Source organism: Scyliorhinus torazame, chromosome 8 (assembly GCF_047496885.1).
Source record: "Scyliorhinus torazame isolate Kashiwa2021f chromosome 8, sScyTor2.1, whole genome shotgun sequence".
Lineage (NCBI taxonomy): Eukaryota > Metazoa > Chordata > Chondrichthyes > Carcharhiniformes > Scyliorhinidae > Scyliorhinus > Scyliorhinus torazame.
In genome coordinates this window covers 63,055,577-63,068,522 of record NC_092714.1, presented here as the reverse complement: position 1 = coordinate 63,068,522, position 12,946 = coordinate 63,055,577, and the positions used below count along the sequence as shown (strand labels likewise).

The 12,946-nt window shown below is 44.5% G+C and overlaps 1 protein-coding gene across 1 annotated transcript; it reads right to left on the bottom strand.

Annotated features, from left to right (window-relative positions):
• Positions 1 to 6,362: 6,362 nt before the first annotated feature.
• On the bottom strand, positions 6,363 to 12,662 carry LOC140427894 (cystatin-B-like). Its single transcript, XM_072513725.1, has 3 exons — positions 12,348 to 12,662; positions 7,748 to 7,849; positions 6,363 to 7,051 (listed from the first exon to the last, which is right to left on the bottom strand). The coding sequence occupies exons 1-3, from the start codon at positions 12,420 to 12,422 to the stop codon at positions 6,923 to 6,925; spliced, it is 306 nt and encodes a 101-aa protein (XP_072369826.1). The 5' UTR covers positions 12,423 to 12,662; the 3' UTR covers positions 6,363 to 6,922.
• Positions 12,663 to 12,946: the final 284 nt, after the last annotated feature.

The window sequence follows — 12,946 nt, the reverse complement described above, 5'->3', positions numbered from 1 at the left end:
TCCTGTGATGTAGACAATGTGTTCAGTACATATTTTCCAAAGAGCCCTTTCCCTCACTGCACACCCAATGAACATGCTGTCACTCGGAGGATTTGGAAAAGGTTGCTCTTAAATTGCTGCTGAGAAAACATGATCTAGCAGCACAAAGTTCCATGGGTTCCATTTTGGGATATGGATGGATGAATGGCTGTATTAAGGAATAATGTCAGTTATGGCTGATTGATTCAGACAACCCCGAAAAGCTTTGCCAAATACATTTCAGTGTAACCACTTCCAATCTATTCCATGGTTTCCTTCACACTGGGGAGGTGGTGGCATGGTGGTATTGTCACTGGACTAGTAAACCAGAAACCCAGGGTTATGCTCTGGGGACCCGGGTTCGAATCCCACCACTGCAGATGGTGAAATTTGAATTCAATAAAAATCTGAAATTATTGAAAAACTTCTGAAAAACCATGAAGCCATTGTCAATTGTAAAAACCTATCTGGTTCACGAATGTCCTTTAGGGAAGGAGAAATCTGCCGTCCTTACTGGTCTGGCCTACATGTGACTCCAGATGCACAACAATGCCCTTCAAGGGCAGTTAGGAATGGGTAATAAATGCTGGCACAGGTCCCATGAATGAATTTTTTTAAATTGTAGTTGCAAACATATTCAGAATAAGCTATTATTGTTAGACTGCGCATCTTAATTTTACATCAGATGTGATTTTGTGAATGGCCCAAGACTTTCAAAACATAATTTACATTACTTGGCTTGCACAATATATTAAGATTTACATCCAGACTATGTACAAGTAATCTACAGGACCTTCAGAGCAGATGATTTGTGGGACTACAATATAAAGGTTATACAAGTAAAAAGGTGTTGCTGCATCTCCACAGGGTATTAGTCAGGCAACATTTAGAATACCATGTACAGTTTTGTTCCCCCTTTTTTAAGGAAAGATATATTATGATTGGAGGAAGTACAAGGAGGTTTACTAGGATAATCCTGGTTATGGAGGGATTGCCATATGAGGAAGAATGAGAGGTGATATGATTGAAACATAAGGATTCTCCATTTCAGAGACCAGGGGCTAGTTTCTCCGCCGACAGAATGCTCCATTTCGCCGGTAGCCCGGGGGTTTCCCGATGGCGTAGGACAGTGTTCTTCAAACTTTTTTCCGGGGACCCATTTTTACCAACCGGCCAACCTTCGGGACCCAACTCGGCCGACCTTTACAACCCACGCTGGCCGACCTTCACAACCCACGCCGGCCGACCTGTGCGACCCACCATTTTCTCTTACCTTGTTTGCTGCTGGCAAAAATGGAGGAAATGGTTTTGGGTCCCTTTGTCCCTCATATACGCCCCTCCAATGGAACCGGTGTTGGAAAGTATAGAGTCTCCATCTGCCCAAAGTTCTGCATTTCTTTCCTGTAAAATTTTAGCAAATAAACGCCCCCCCCCGAACTTGTAAAAAAAATAAAAGTAAAATGAATAAAATAAATGAAAAAAATAAAAATGAAATGAAAATGAAAAATGAAATTAAATGAATAACCCCCCCCCCCCACAGAACTTGCAAAACAAAAAGCTGCGACTGTTTAAAAAAAGAGGCCCCACTGCGCATGCGTGCCCAATCATCGGTGTGCATGCGCATGGCTGCTGCTGCGGCTGTTGCTCGCAGATTTGTGCGATCGGGAGCACCGCGGCAGACGGCTCCGCGGCCCTCCCAACACCTGCCTACTCCCCACCCACGGGTCGCGCCCCCAAGTTTGGCGATGCCTAGCGTAGGGCAGCCCCACAATGGGAAATTCCCATTGACTAGCCGGCGTAACGGAACATCCCGCCAGCGGGGTGAAACAGAAATGTGGTGGGGCGGGGCAGAGAATCCAGCTTCAGGTGTTGATGCCGGGACTGAATCAGTGGACAACTAAATTGGCGCTGGTCCTGGAGCAATTCCGGATCTGTTAATGGGCGAGCAATGGCACACGTGGAACCCGAGCCATTCCAATGAAAAATGGTGTTGGATTCGCTGGGGTCAGGATTGCCACTCGAGAGGCTGACAAACAGCAGATGCATATGAGCACTCCTCTCCCCACACACTCATTCATCCGAGCAAACAAGATGGTAACACAAAGAGTGGCATCCCAGTTCGCGGAGGCAGGCTCGCAATCCTGCAGGATGCTGTGGAGGAGAGGCCGTCTAGTCTGTTTACCGGTGTGGGAAGGAGGCTGCCACCCGCCGTCGTACATCGGGCCTGGCTGCGGGTGGCAGAGGCCGTGAGAGCTGTGGGCCCCACCACCAGGACTGGACAGCAGTGCAGGAAGAAGTTGCATGACCTCAGGGTGGCTAGAATGAGTAGACAACACCGTGCCCCTGGCACCAACCCCCATTCCACACACCTGTAAACCCACCCCCCATGTGGCGGGCAACCGAACCTCATCCACTGGCAGTCTGCGCACACCCCACCCTGTGCCACAAGCCAGCACCTGTATCGCCCGCCATGGCCAGGCCAGAAAGGCCTGCAGCTGCCCACCTCCGGTGCTCCACACGTCCAAATGCCTCACCCCCCCCCCCCCCCCCCCGGGAGAAGACTGGGAGAACTGCCAGACCAGCGGCCCCTCACCATGGAGGTGGAGGCCGGCATGCGGCAACCAAGGAAGCCTCTGATGAGGTGAGGTGTCCCTATGGCACGCTTGGTACGATCCCCACACCATCCAACGTTCCAAACTGCGATCCAATCATGCGTCATGTTTTGTGCCTTGCAGGGTCACCTGACGATGAGGCAGACCCTTCTGGTGCCACCCCACGCCCGGCCCCATTCAGATTATAGTGATGAGGCGGCAACAGCCAGCAAAAAGAGCCAGCCCATGAAACCCTGGCGCAGTCCAGAGACGACACTGATTTTCCATCACAGCTATCACCAACACCCTCCACAATCCCAGACACACTCATCTTGGTTAAGCTTGTTAGTGAAGAGACTCCTGTCGCACTATCTGATGCGCACCACACATGTGCAGTGGTACATAAGGTGGAGGTAGGAACCCCCCAGGGGGCGGTCAGTCGGAGGGGGGCTCGACTCCAGATGGGTCACAGCCTTCTGGAATGAGCAGGCCCATCTATAATGGAGCAGCTGACACAGAGCTGAGGACTACATGATGGGCTCTCAGCAACCATCCAGTAGAGAAAATACTGGAAAATCTCAGCAGGTCTGGCGGCATTTGTAAGGAGAGAAAAGAGCTAACGTTGAGTCCAGATGACCCTTTGTCAAAGCTAAAAGGCATAAAAAGTGGGAGATATTTATACAGTAGGGTGAGGAGGTGGGCATAGGCCGGGTCTCTAGATCGGACACTGCACATCGCCCTGGTATGCTCCCCCCCCCACCCTTCTCTATCATCCCAAGGGTTCGGTGGGACCATGTGATGGAGTGGCCGCCTTGCATGTAGGGATCACCCAAGTGGACAGTGGAAAGTGCTACCATGAGCAGGATCAGACTTTGTCAAATGATGCAGAGCACCAGAGCTCATCGCGGAGCGGGTCGTCATCATCTTCCATCTCACAGACCAGTCCCACTGTTACTGCCAACCCATGGCCCACACTCCATCGTGAGGCAGGTAGGAATCACGGATATGGTACAGGGGGGTGGTCATGAAAATGTGGCTATGGGAGGGGTGGTCGGCTGGGTGAATTGGGATGTTCGTGCCATCAGCCAGGCCCCTAGCCGGTAAACCTGGAGTTGATTAGTGCGTCTCGAACACACCGGCCCTAGCGCACACATTGTGTAGTCTCCTGTGCCTGCCTAGGCACCGTGACCTGGCCAACTGCGTCGGATGGGGACCGGTGTTCATCCCCCCTCCTCCAGCAAGTCATCTCTCTGTTGCGCGTTATTGTGGAGGATGCAGCAGGCCACCACGATGCGAGAGACCCTCCTGGCACTATACTGGAGGGGTTACAGAGCATCCAGGCATCTGAACTGCAGCTCCAGGTTGCCAATGCACCGCTCGATCACGCCCCTGGTCATGGTATGGGCGCTATTGCAACATATCTCCACGTCTGTCTGTGGCCTACAACTGATTATAAATACCCGAGGTCCTTGGTTGAACCCAATAAACTATAGTCACCAGGTTTACACAAACATTACACAGGAACTAGTAACCATTGTCAGGCAGAACTCAGCCAACCCACCAGTTGCCAGTTAACCAATGGACCTGACTCCCTCCAAGGCTGTTTCCTAAGATCCACTCTGTGCCAAGAAGTTTGACTTCTCTTCTACTGAACAAAAAACCTGAGAATATAGTGCCCTGGCAAGCAAGCTGTTTCACATTCCAGTCTTCTGCTGAAAGGCACATCCCAAGTAAGCAAAATAATAAAATAACATAAAAGAAATGGGAACAAAGAAAATGGACAGGATGGATTTGATGAAGAATGAAACTTTGGAATTCTTAGACCTAGAAAACTCTGGAGCCTGTCCTTGAACATTTTTAAGGCTGAAATTAATGGGTTTTTAAATTAGTAGGGAGAGAAGGCAAAAAAGTGGACTTAAGTGGATCAGCCATGATCTTATTAAATGGCAGAGTAGGCTCGAAGGGCTGAATGGCCCACTCGCATTTCTTATGGTTGGTGTAAGCAGGAAATTGTTAACAAGCTACATGTTATTGGACAGTAGTTAGTGACTACATTTATTTAAAAGGCCACAACTTGGTGTTCACTAATTGGTATGATTGCTGTTTCCCATTTTGCAGGAGTTATTATTGTTGGAAATAGAATTTACAACTAGAGACTGGCTGCCACCCTCTCAATGAGCCGACCAACATCACATTTCCTTTCTTGTACCTACCGAGAATAAATGTCTATTTGAGGTTGTGAACATCATGAATGTGGTTATTTCACTGGATAAATTTGATTTTTTTCCCTTTTTCTGACCTTCTATCCTTACACATAAACAAGAGTGATTCCAACAGTGTAAATGCTGAATCAAAGTAAATTTAATCCAGCAATTGAATTGACTACTGCACAGTTTACAGACGAATGCTAGAGGCAAGTGGTTTGCAATTAAGGGATTGCCTCATTCATCAGGTTAAATAATCTGGCCACTTTCACCTCTTAAATGTCTCATCTACGTAAACAGCAATCAGGGGACTAAAAGACCTGTGAAACAGGGTAATTGCACCTCCAAACAAGGTGCAAACAGTTGCTTAATCTGCACACCCAATAACTTAATATGGCACCTTTGTGATTAAAGTCAGTGACACAATTTACATGATAAACCCTCATCTAGGAGAAACGGACTATAGTGCTATACTACTTTAAACACATACCTATTTCTACCAGTGAAATTTCATATTAAGAACTACTGTACTTATATAGACATTTTGTGACTTCAGGACACGCCAAAGCACAGTGTACAATGAAATACTTTAAGCGTGGTCACCCATTGTAATCTAGTGAAGTGCAGATGTCAATGTGCAGAGCAAGTTCCAACAAAATGTGATAATTAATATATAGTCTGTTAAATCAGGTCACCTGAGAGATAGATATTGCCCAGGATAGTGCCACTGTATCGAGACCCAAGAGGGCAAATGCGGTCTCATCTGAAATATAGCACCTCCAACAATGAAACACTAACTCAGTAAGGCACTTGGGTGTCATCCTAGATGATGTGCTCAAGTAACTGCAGTGGCCATTCTCATGGCCTTTTATCCAGTACAATGACAAGCAGTCTCATGCACATTTATCTGTGCAATCCCAGGTGATGTAAAATGCAAGCTGCCTGTTACAATGTGTACTTTCTTCCCATCACCGGCACTTAGATTTCAAATGAACCCCTGTTTTATCCTATTAGACAAACTGCTGTTTGGGGAAATGGTGAAGGATTTAAAAAATAACAATCCACAAAAGACTAACTGCTTCAATCCATTGGGAAAATTTATCAAAATCCCTTCCTGTCTCCAGCCAGAATTTCACTCTCTCAAGGGTCTTGTTTTTGACATAAAATATTTTATTAAACAACCTGAAATAATAATAATAATCTTTACTGTCACAAGTAGACTTACATTAACACTGCAATGAAGTTACTGTGAAAAACCTAGTCGCCTGTTCGGATACACAGAGGAAGAATTCAGAATGTCCAATTACCTAACAAGCACATCTTTCGGGACTTGTGGGAGGAAACTGGAGCACCCGGGCGGAAACCCACACAGGCACAGGGAGAATGTGCAGACTCCGCACAGACAGTGACTCAAGCCGGAAATCGAACCTGGGACACTGGAGCTGTGAAGCAACAGTGCTAAACACTGCTACCATGCCACCCATTTATGTACCTTTATATGGATCCTTTAGTGGGGAGGGGGTAAAATTTAAAACAATGCTTTCCAGTATGATGTATAGAGCAATATTTATTCATATATTTCTTACAATGTTGTTCTTTAAATTTATAATACATTCCTTATAATGCAGAATGAATACACATATTTGAATTGGTTTTCTATTTCATATAATCATCAATAAACAGGAAACAATATTTCATACAAAAGCAGATACATGGATTATATAAATAGACTATCTAGAAAAATTGAATTTCCATTAGGATTGAATGATTTAAAAAGATTTTATATTACTGTTTCCCCTAATAGGTGTAAGCTCTCCAGTTTAGCCGAGCTAGATGCATGTTGTGCATTTTTCTGGGCAAATTAATTTTATTCCATTGAAAACTTGTGAAAAGGAACAGCTGGCAGTGGAAATGGTGTGGGGAAAGGAAAAGAATGAAAACATTTAACAAACTGAAACAGATTTTTAAAAATTCATGAAGGCAAAGATCAATGTTGTTCCCATAACCTAATCTCCTAAATATAAAGGCAGGTAGATATCTATGGAGAGAGATACACAAGCCGAGAAACTGCTTTTGCTTTTAGTATGTGAGGTTGGAGCAAGGTTGGTTTTAAAAATAGAGTAATTCATTGTGGTCTAATTGATTGACCTTTATGCCAGTTACTTCCTTTTTACTTCCCCTGCAAGGAAGGTCTTCAAATACTTTTGCATGCACGTAGTCATCGCCACCAACGTGAATCTAATTTAAACAGAAAGAGAAATTAGATTAGTGCAGACCAAGCATCAAGCTACAATCCAATATTAAACCCCAGTATTCCAAGGGAAATTTCTGCCACACCAATGCGTTCTGTCCTAGGATCATTCCTCCAAAAGCTGAAGTGTTCCTGCTGCTTTCCATCATACACTAAACATCCTAGTCACTACCATGAAAACAGTTCCTCTTCCCCCATCCAGTTTCATAAAGCCACCAAATCTGTTAACCAATCTTTGCAACCAACTTCCCAAATATGAAATTTAAGGTGGAACTCCTATGCAATAAAATATCATTTTCATTCAGTGATCACTTACACCTATGCAAGAGATGACATTTATATAGATGGATAAAACATTAAGGCACATCCTCAGCCTCAAACATTACAATAACTGGCAAGTTGATTGCAAGATTAACTTTGTATTGATGGGGCTGGGCCTTCACCCCTCCTCCCGTTCTCAAAGATAATGCTATTGTATAAAAAAGTTAACCTCAATTGATTTGAATTAAAATCCTCAAACACAAGAGAAAATATGGAAACAAGCCGGTCGATCACTAGTCAGGTTTGAGAGGCTGCAGAAGAATCCTGTTCACCTTGCACGAGACAAACCAAGAGTGCTAATATTATTTATTCATAATAGACACCATTGCAAAATGTTTGAACCCCAAGAAGGATAAACTTACTTTCATGAAATAGTTGGTGCCGGACACAAGTTGAGTCTTGTAGGATTTTACAACAAACACATCAAATGTTTTCTCAGCTTCTTCTTCAATCTTAGGCTTCATCTGAAGAAATAAATAAAGAGGATTCTCAAGGACTCCAGAACTTACTAAAATACCTTTAATGAATTGGAAAAAAAAGATTCCCATAGGTAATCAAGAAATGTGTATAGAACTATATTAAAGAGTAAAGAGCTAATGTGCATTCATGTAGTGTCTTTCATGACTTTGTCCCAAAGTGCTTTTATATTCAATAAATTGAACTGTAGACACTTAAACAAAAGGCAGGTTTTAAGGAGGAGTCCAAATGGGAAGGAAAGGTGGCTAATTTAGACAAGGAATTCCAGAGGAGATAGGCAAATGTAGGGTCAATATGGGGGAACATGTGCAAACATAGGAGCAGTAGGCCATTCAGCCCATTGAGCCTGCCCCGCCATTCAGTACGATCATGCCTGATCATCCACTTCAATGCCATTTCTTGCCCCCCCCCCCCCCCCCGCCCCCCCCCCCCGGCCCCCCCCCCCCCGGCCCGCCCCCCCCCCCCGGCCCGCCCCCCCCCCGCCCCCCCCGCCGCCCCCCGCGCCCCCGCCCCCCCCGAATCCCCATATCCCTTTACATCATCGGAATTTAGAAATTGGTCAATCTCTACTTGTAACATACTCAACGACAGAGCTTACACCACCCTCTGGGGTAAGGAATTCCACAAAGATTCACAATCCTCCGAGTAAAACATTTTCTCTCCATCTCGGTCCCAGGTGGCAACCCCACCCCCCCCTCATTTTGTAGTTATTTTTTAAAATAATTGTGTCCTGTGGTTCTAAACACCCCAAACAAATAAACATCTTCAGCATCTACCCTACCTATCCCTTTGCCCAACAGTATTTTGTAGGTTTCAATGAGATAAGAGGCCAATCAGAGAAACAGAGTTTCAAAAAGGAAGACAATGGGATAGGTGAAACTGATTCAGTGAAGGGCAAGACTATGAAATAATTTAAACACGAGGACTAGTATTTGAATGAGATATTTTGAGGCCAGGAGTCACTATAGGTCACCCAGGATGGTGCGTTGGCCAAGGTAGAACTGAGTGCACTACAGGATATGGCTAACAAAGTTTGGTGTGATGAGTTAACACAAGACACTCTCTTTCAGCTCCAAAAAAACCAGATTAATTTGAGGAAATCTTTTCTTCCCTCTCTCAATAATGACTTATATTGCACCTTTAATGTAATAAAATCATCCCAAGGCAATTAATTTCAGCATTAATGAAAGTTTCACACCAAGCCACAAAGAGATATTAAGGCAGGAAAAGTTTGGTCAGAGGTGGTTTTAAGGACCATCTTAAAAAAGGAGGAAGGAGAGGTAGAGAAGTTTAGGAAGGAAATTCCAGAACATAGGGCCTTGACAACTGAAGGTGCGGCCACTAAACGTGGAGCGATTAAAATCAGGGATGCTCAAGAGGCCAAAATGAGAGACGTGCAGATATCTTGAAGGGTTGTGTGGCTGGAGGTTAATGAGACAGGAAGGAGTCAAAGCCATAGAAGGATTTGTAAACAAGGGTGAGAATTGTAAAACCAATGCCTTGCTTGATCAAAAGCCAACAAGGAAAGGGATTGGCGCTGATTTGGACATAGGCAGCCATTTTGGATGGTATCACATTTAGGGTGGTGGGAGTGGGGGAGGTGGGGGGAGTGGGGGAGGTGGTGGGAGTGGGGGAGGTGGTAGGATATGAAAGGTTAGTAGGCAAGGACGAGCCTCCGCAAATGAGCCGAGGCAGGATGCAGTCAGGCAGTTACACAAGTGAATTTAGTCTGTCCTATTATTGATATGTTGTCAGAAGGATATCGTGGAGTCTTTTTGTTCAGTCTCAGACAGTTACCAGGGAAAAGGATAGAGACAGTGACTGGCAGATTAGCTGAGGCCACCAAAGATAGCATCAGTTTTCCTAATATTTAAACTGTAGGAAATTTATGCTCATCTAGTACTGACTGTAAGGTAAGCAATCTGATAACAGTGACAATGTGGGCAGAGGTGGTGTTGAGGTAGAGATCCATATCATCAGTTCACATTTGAAAACAGATGCTGTGTTTTCAAATGGATGTCGTTCTGAGAAGCAGCATGTAGAGGAGAAATAAGAGGGACCAAGAATATATCCTGGCAGATGCCAGAGGTAACCTTACAGGAGTAGACGAGGACCCGGATTCAATCACGGCCCGGGGTCACTGTCAGTGTGGAGTTTGCACGTTCTCCCTGTGTCGGAGTCGGTCTCACTCCCACACCCAAAGATGTGCAGGGTAGTTGGATTGGCCATACTAAATTTCCCCTTAATTGGAAAATAAATGAATTGGGTACTTTCAATTTTAAAAAACTACTGGAGTGGGAAGAGAAGCAATTGCAGGTGATTTTATGATGATTAGGTGGATAAAAATGGAACCAAGTGAGTGCAGTTCTACCCAACTATACAAAAATGGAGGGGCTTTGTGCAAGGTCCAGTCAACATGGTCAAAAAATACCCCTCCCACCCAGGTTCTCTTCCACCTCTTCTATTCGGCAGGAGGTACAAAAGTCAGAGAACACGCACTAACATGCACGAATGACCCTCTTACGGACTGAACCGATCTCTTCACACATCTTCTTTACCGAGTAGTACTACACTCCATCTGCTTCACCCGATGTATTATTATTATGTCTATGTATTTACATTATGTACACTTCGTATGTCCTATGTTTTTCATGTATGGAATAATCTGCCTGGACTGTACGCAGAACAATGCTTTTCAATGTACCTCAGTATACGTTACAATAAATCTAAATTTAATGGGGTAGTTTGCCGTCGCAGTCTTGAATTCTGAAATGACATCCTACAAGAACTGCAGTGGTGTTGTAGCAGGGGTGAAAACCTGATTTCAAACAGATTTCTCAGAAAAAAAAGGAATACAGATTTTGGACACGATAACACAAGTGTTGAGGTCGGGGACAGTCATTTGCATGAATCAGGTTTTCCTAGCCTCACTTGTGCACCAACTTACAACCGATGACCACAAACCTATGGTTCACAAGATTACTGGTTAGAATTCCTTCAACCAGTTAGCTTCCAGACCACTGTTAGTCTTAGTTCAGTTGGACATACTTTGCCCGAGTCACAAGGTTAGGAGTGTAAGTCCCATCCCAGAACTCTTAGCTCAGTTGGTCACACTTTGCTGGAGTCACAAGGTTATGAATGCAAGTCCCACCCCAGAACTGAAAATAAAATCAAGCATAACATTCCACCACAGTTGAGGGAGTGCTGTAATGTCTTTTGATGCCCTCAGTTGAATGTAAAAGCTCTTGTGGCAATATTTCAAAGAAGAATAGGAGCGTTCTCCCCAGTATCCTGGCTAATATTGATCACAGTGCTGTTTAAGGGAACTTGCCCTACACAAACTGTCTGTCACATAATAATAAGAATAATCACTTAAGGCCAGTACGGGAATTGAACCGCGCTGCTGTCTTGTTCTACATCGTCCTACAAAATCAGTCCGAATAGGCAAAAAATTATTGAATTTACCAGTCATCCCCGTTTAACAGGAGGGAATGCTTACATTCCCACTAACCTATTTGAAAGATTTTTTTTAAGTACAAAAAAAACAAAAGCATGATCAATGGGAATACAGAAGTTTGTAGAGAAAAATACGCCAACCTGCGTTGCAATATAGCCTTAAAGGTTCAACGTTTCTTCACTCCACTGGCTGACTGGCTCGGTGGGTAATGTTGTGTTATGTAGTTTGGAATAACACAGGCTACCACTTGGTGCAGTTTTAAGTAAAAGATGCTCCAGACTTTGAAATGAGTTCAATGTGTTTATTGAACTATTAGCACAGTTCTCAATGAGTTTGACTCTCTGCTAATCTAATTATAGTAACTCAGTCTAACTGAACCAGCCTGCTCTAAGCCACGTGCTGGGGGTGTGATGATGAAGATACACTCCATCTCACTCTGTAGATGTTGGTCTGTGGAAAGATGCGGGGTGTGAGTGCCTCATCCCTTTTATAGTGAGATACCACCCGAGTGTCCTGACTGCTCATTGGTCGTGTCCAGTTCTACGTGTTCATTAGATACATATCATGACAGGTAATTCCAGCATTTCTGGAAAATCCCCAATACAAACATTACTTTGTACCAGTTATTGCTTTAAAGTCTAGATGAGAGCTGAAGTTTAATCACTTTTTTTAAAAGTGAGAAAACTAATTTTAAAATACTGTCATTCTTGTGCATCTCTGACTTTAAACCCCACTCCGCCCTGCTCGAACAGCGAGCATTTCCCAAATCCTTGCCTGGCAGTTGTACATAAGCCAGATCGATTCTATTATTTGGAAATCCATCTTCAAATTTATCAACTTCTTCACTTTCCTCTGTTCTTTAAACTCTCAATAAGCGTTGGGTCTTCGTGGGCTGGGTTTACTACTCTTAGCCTCGGCAATCACAGTCATGGGAGTGGTTATTAGTTTCCATTGTATAAAATCCGAGCTGCTCGGGTAGATTATTCTTTTGGAAAACGGGTCACTGTTTCTGCAGGGTTCATACTCACGGAATTAGCAAGTTGCTGCAACTCCTCGGTAGCAGATTTCTCAGCACTAGTGCCTCCACACATCTGTCGACTCATTGCTGCTCTCTCTGTATCCACCCTGGTTGCAATGCGAATGTAACAATGTAGCTGCGGATTGTAACAAACCTCGGAATCCCCGCCCACTCTCACTCACGCGCCTTCAGTCTCAAAACACCAACCCCATACAGAGGGAGAGTGAGATTGTTACCATCTGACCAAGCACTTCAGCGACAAAGATTACAAAAGCACACGTGTCAATTTCACTCATTTGTATCCAACAGCTGGACCACCTTCAAATTTACCAATGATTCAATTCTATCTGAGGATTGATTCCCTGTCTCTCTCTCTCCCCCCACCCCCCCAATCAGCTGAGCAGTTAGTTGTTGCCTTTTTTTGGTTCAGCACGGTGGCTGCACTAGGACATGGCTCAAGTCACTGGCTCAGCAATAAGGCGAACTCCAGTTTCCGTTAAAGGAATTGGTTTTACTGAGATTACTTGTAGTTTCGAATGCTCCAAAGTGTGCCGCAAGGAAGTGAGCGCCCATGATGTCATGATATCCACGCGGCAGTGTCAGGACTCA

What these genes read in the sequence shown, in the direction of transcription:
- LOC140427894 (XM_072513725.1), bottom strand. Translation starts at nt 12,422, where the DNA reads ATGAGTCGACAGATGTGTGGAGGCACTAGTGCTGAGAAATCTGCTACC. An exon ending in TGCAGCAACTTGCTAATTCC is followed by an intron (nt 7,850 to 12,347) that starts GTGAGTATGAAC and finishes TTATTTCTTCAG; the next exon opens with ATGAAGCCTAAGATTGAAGA. An exon ending in GCACCAACTATTTCATGAAA is followed by an intron (nt 7,052 to 7,747) that starts GTAAGTTTATCC and finishes TGTTTAAATTAG; the next exon opens with ATTCACGTTGGTGGCGATGA.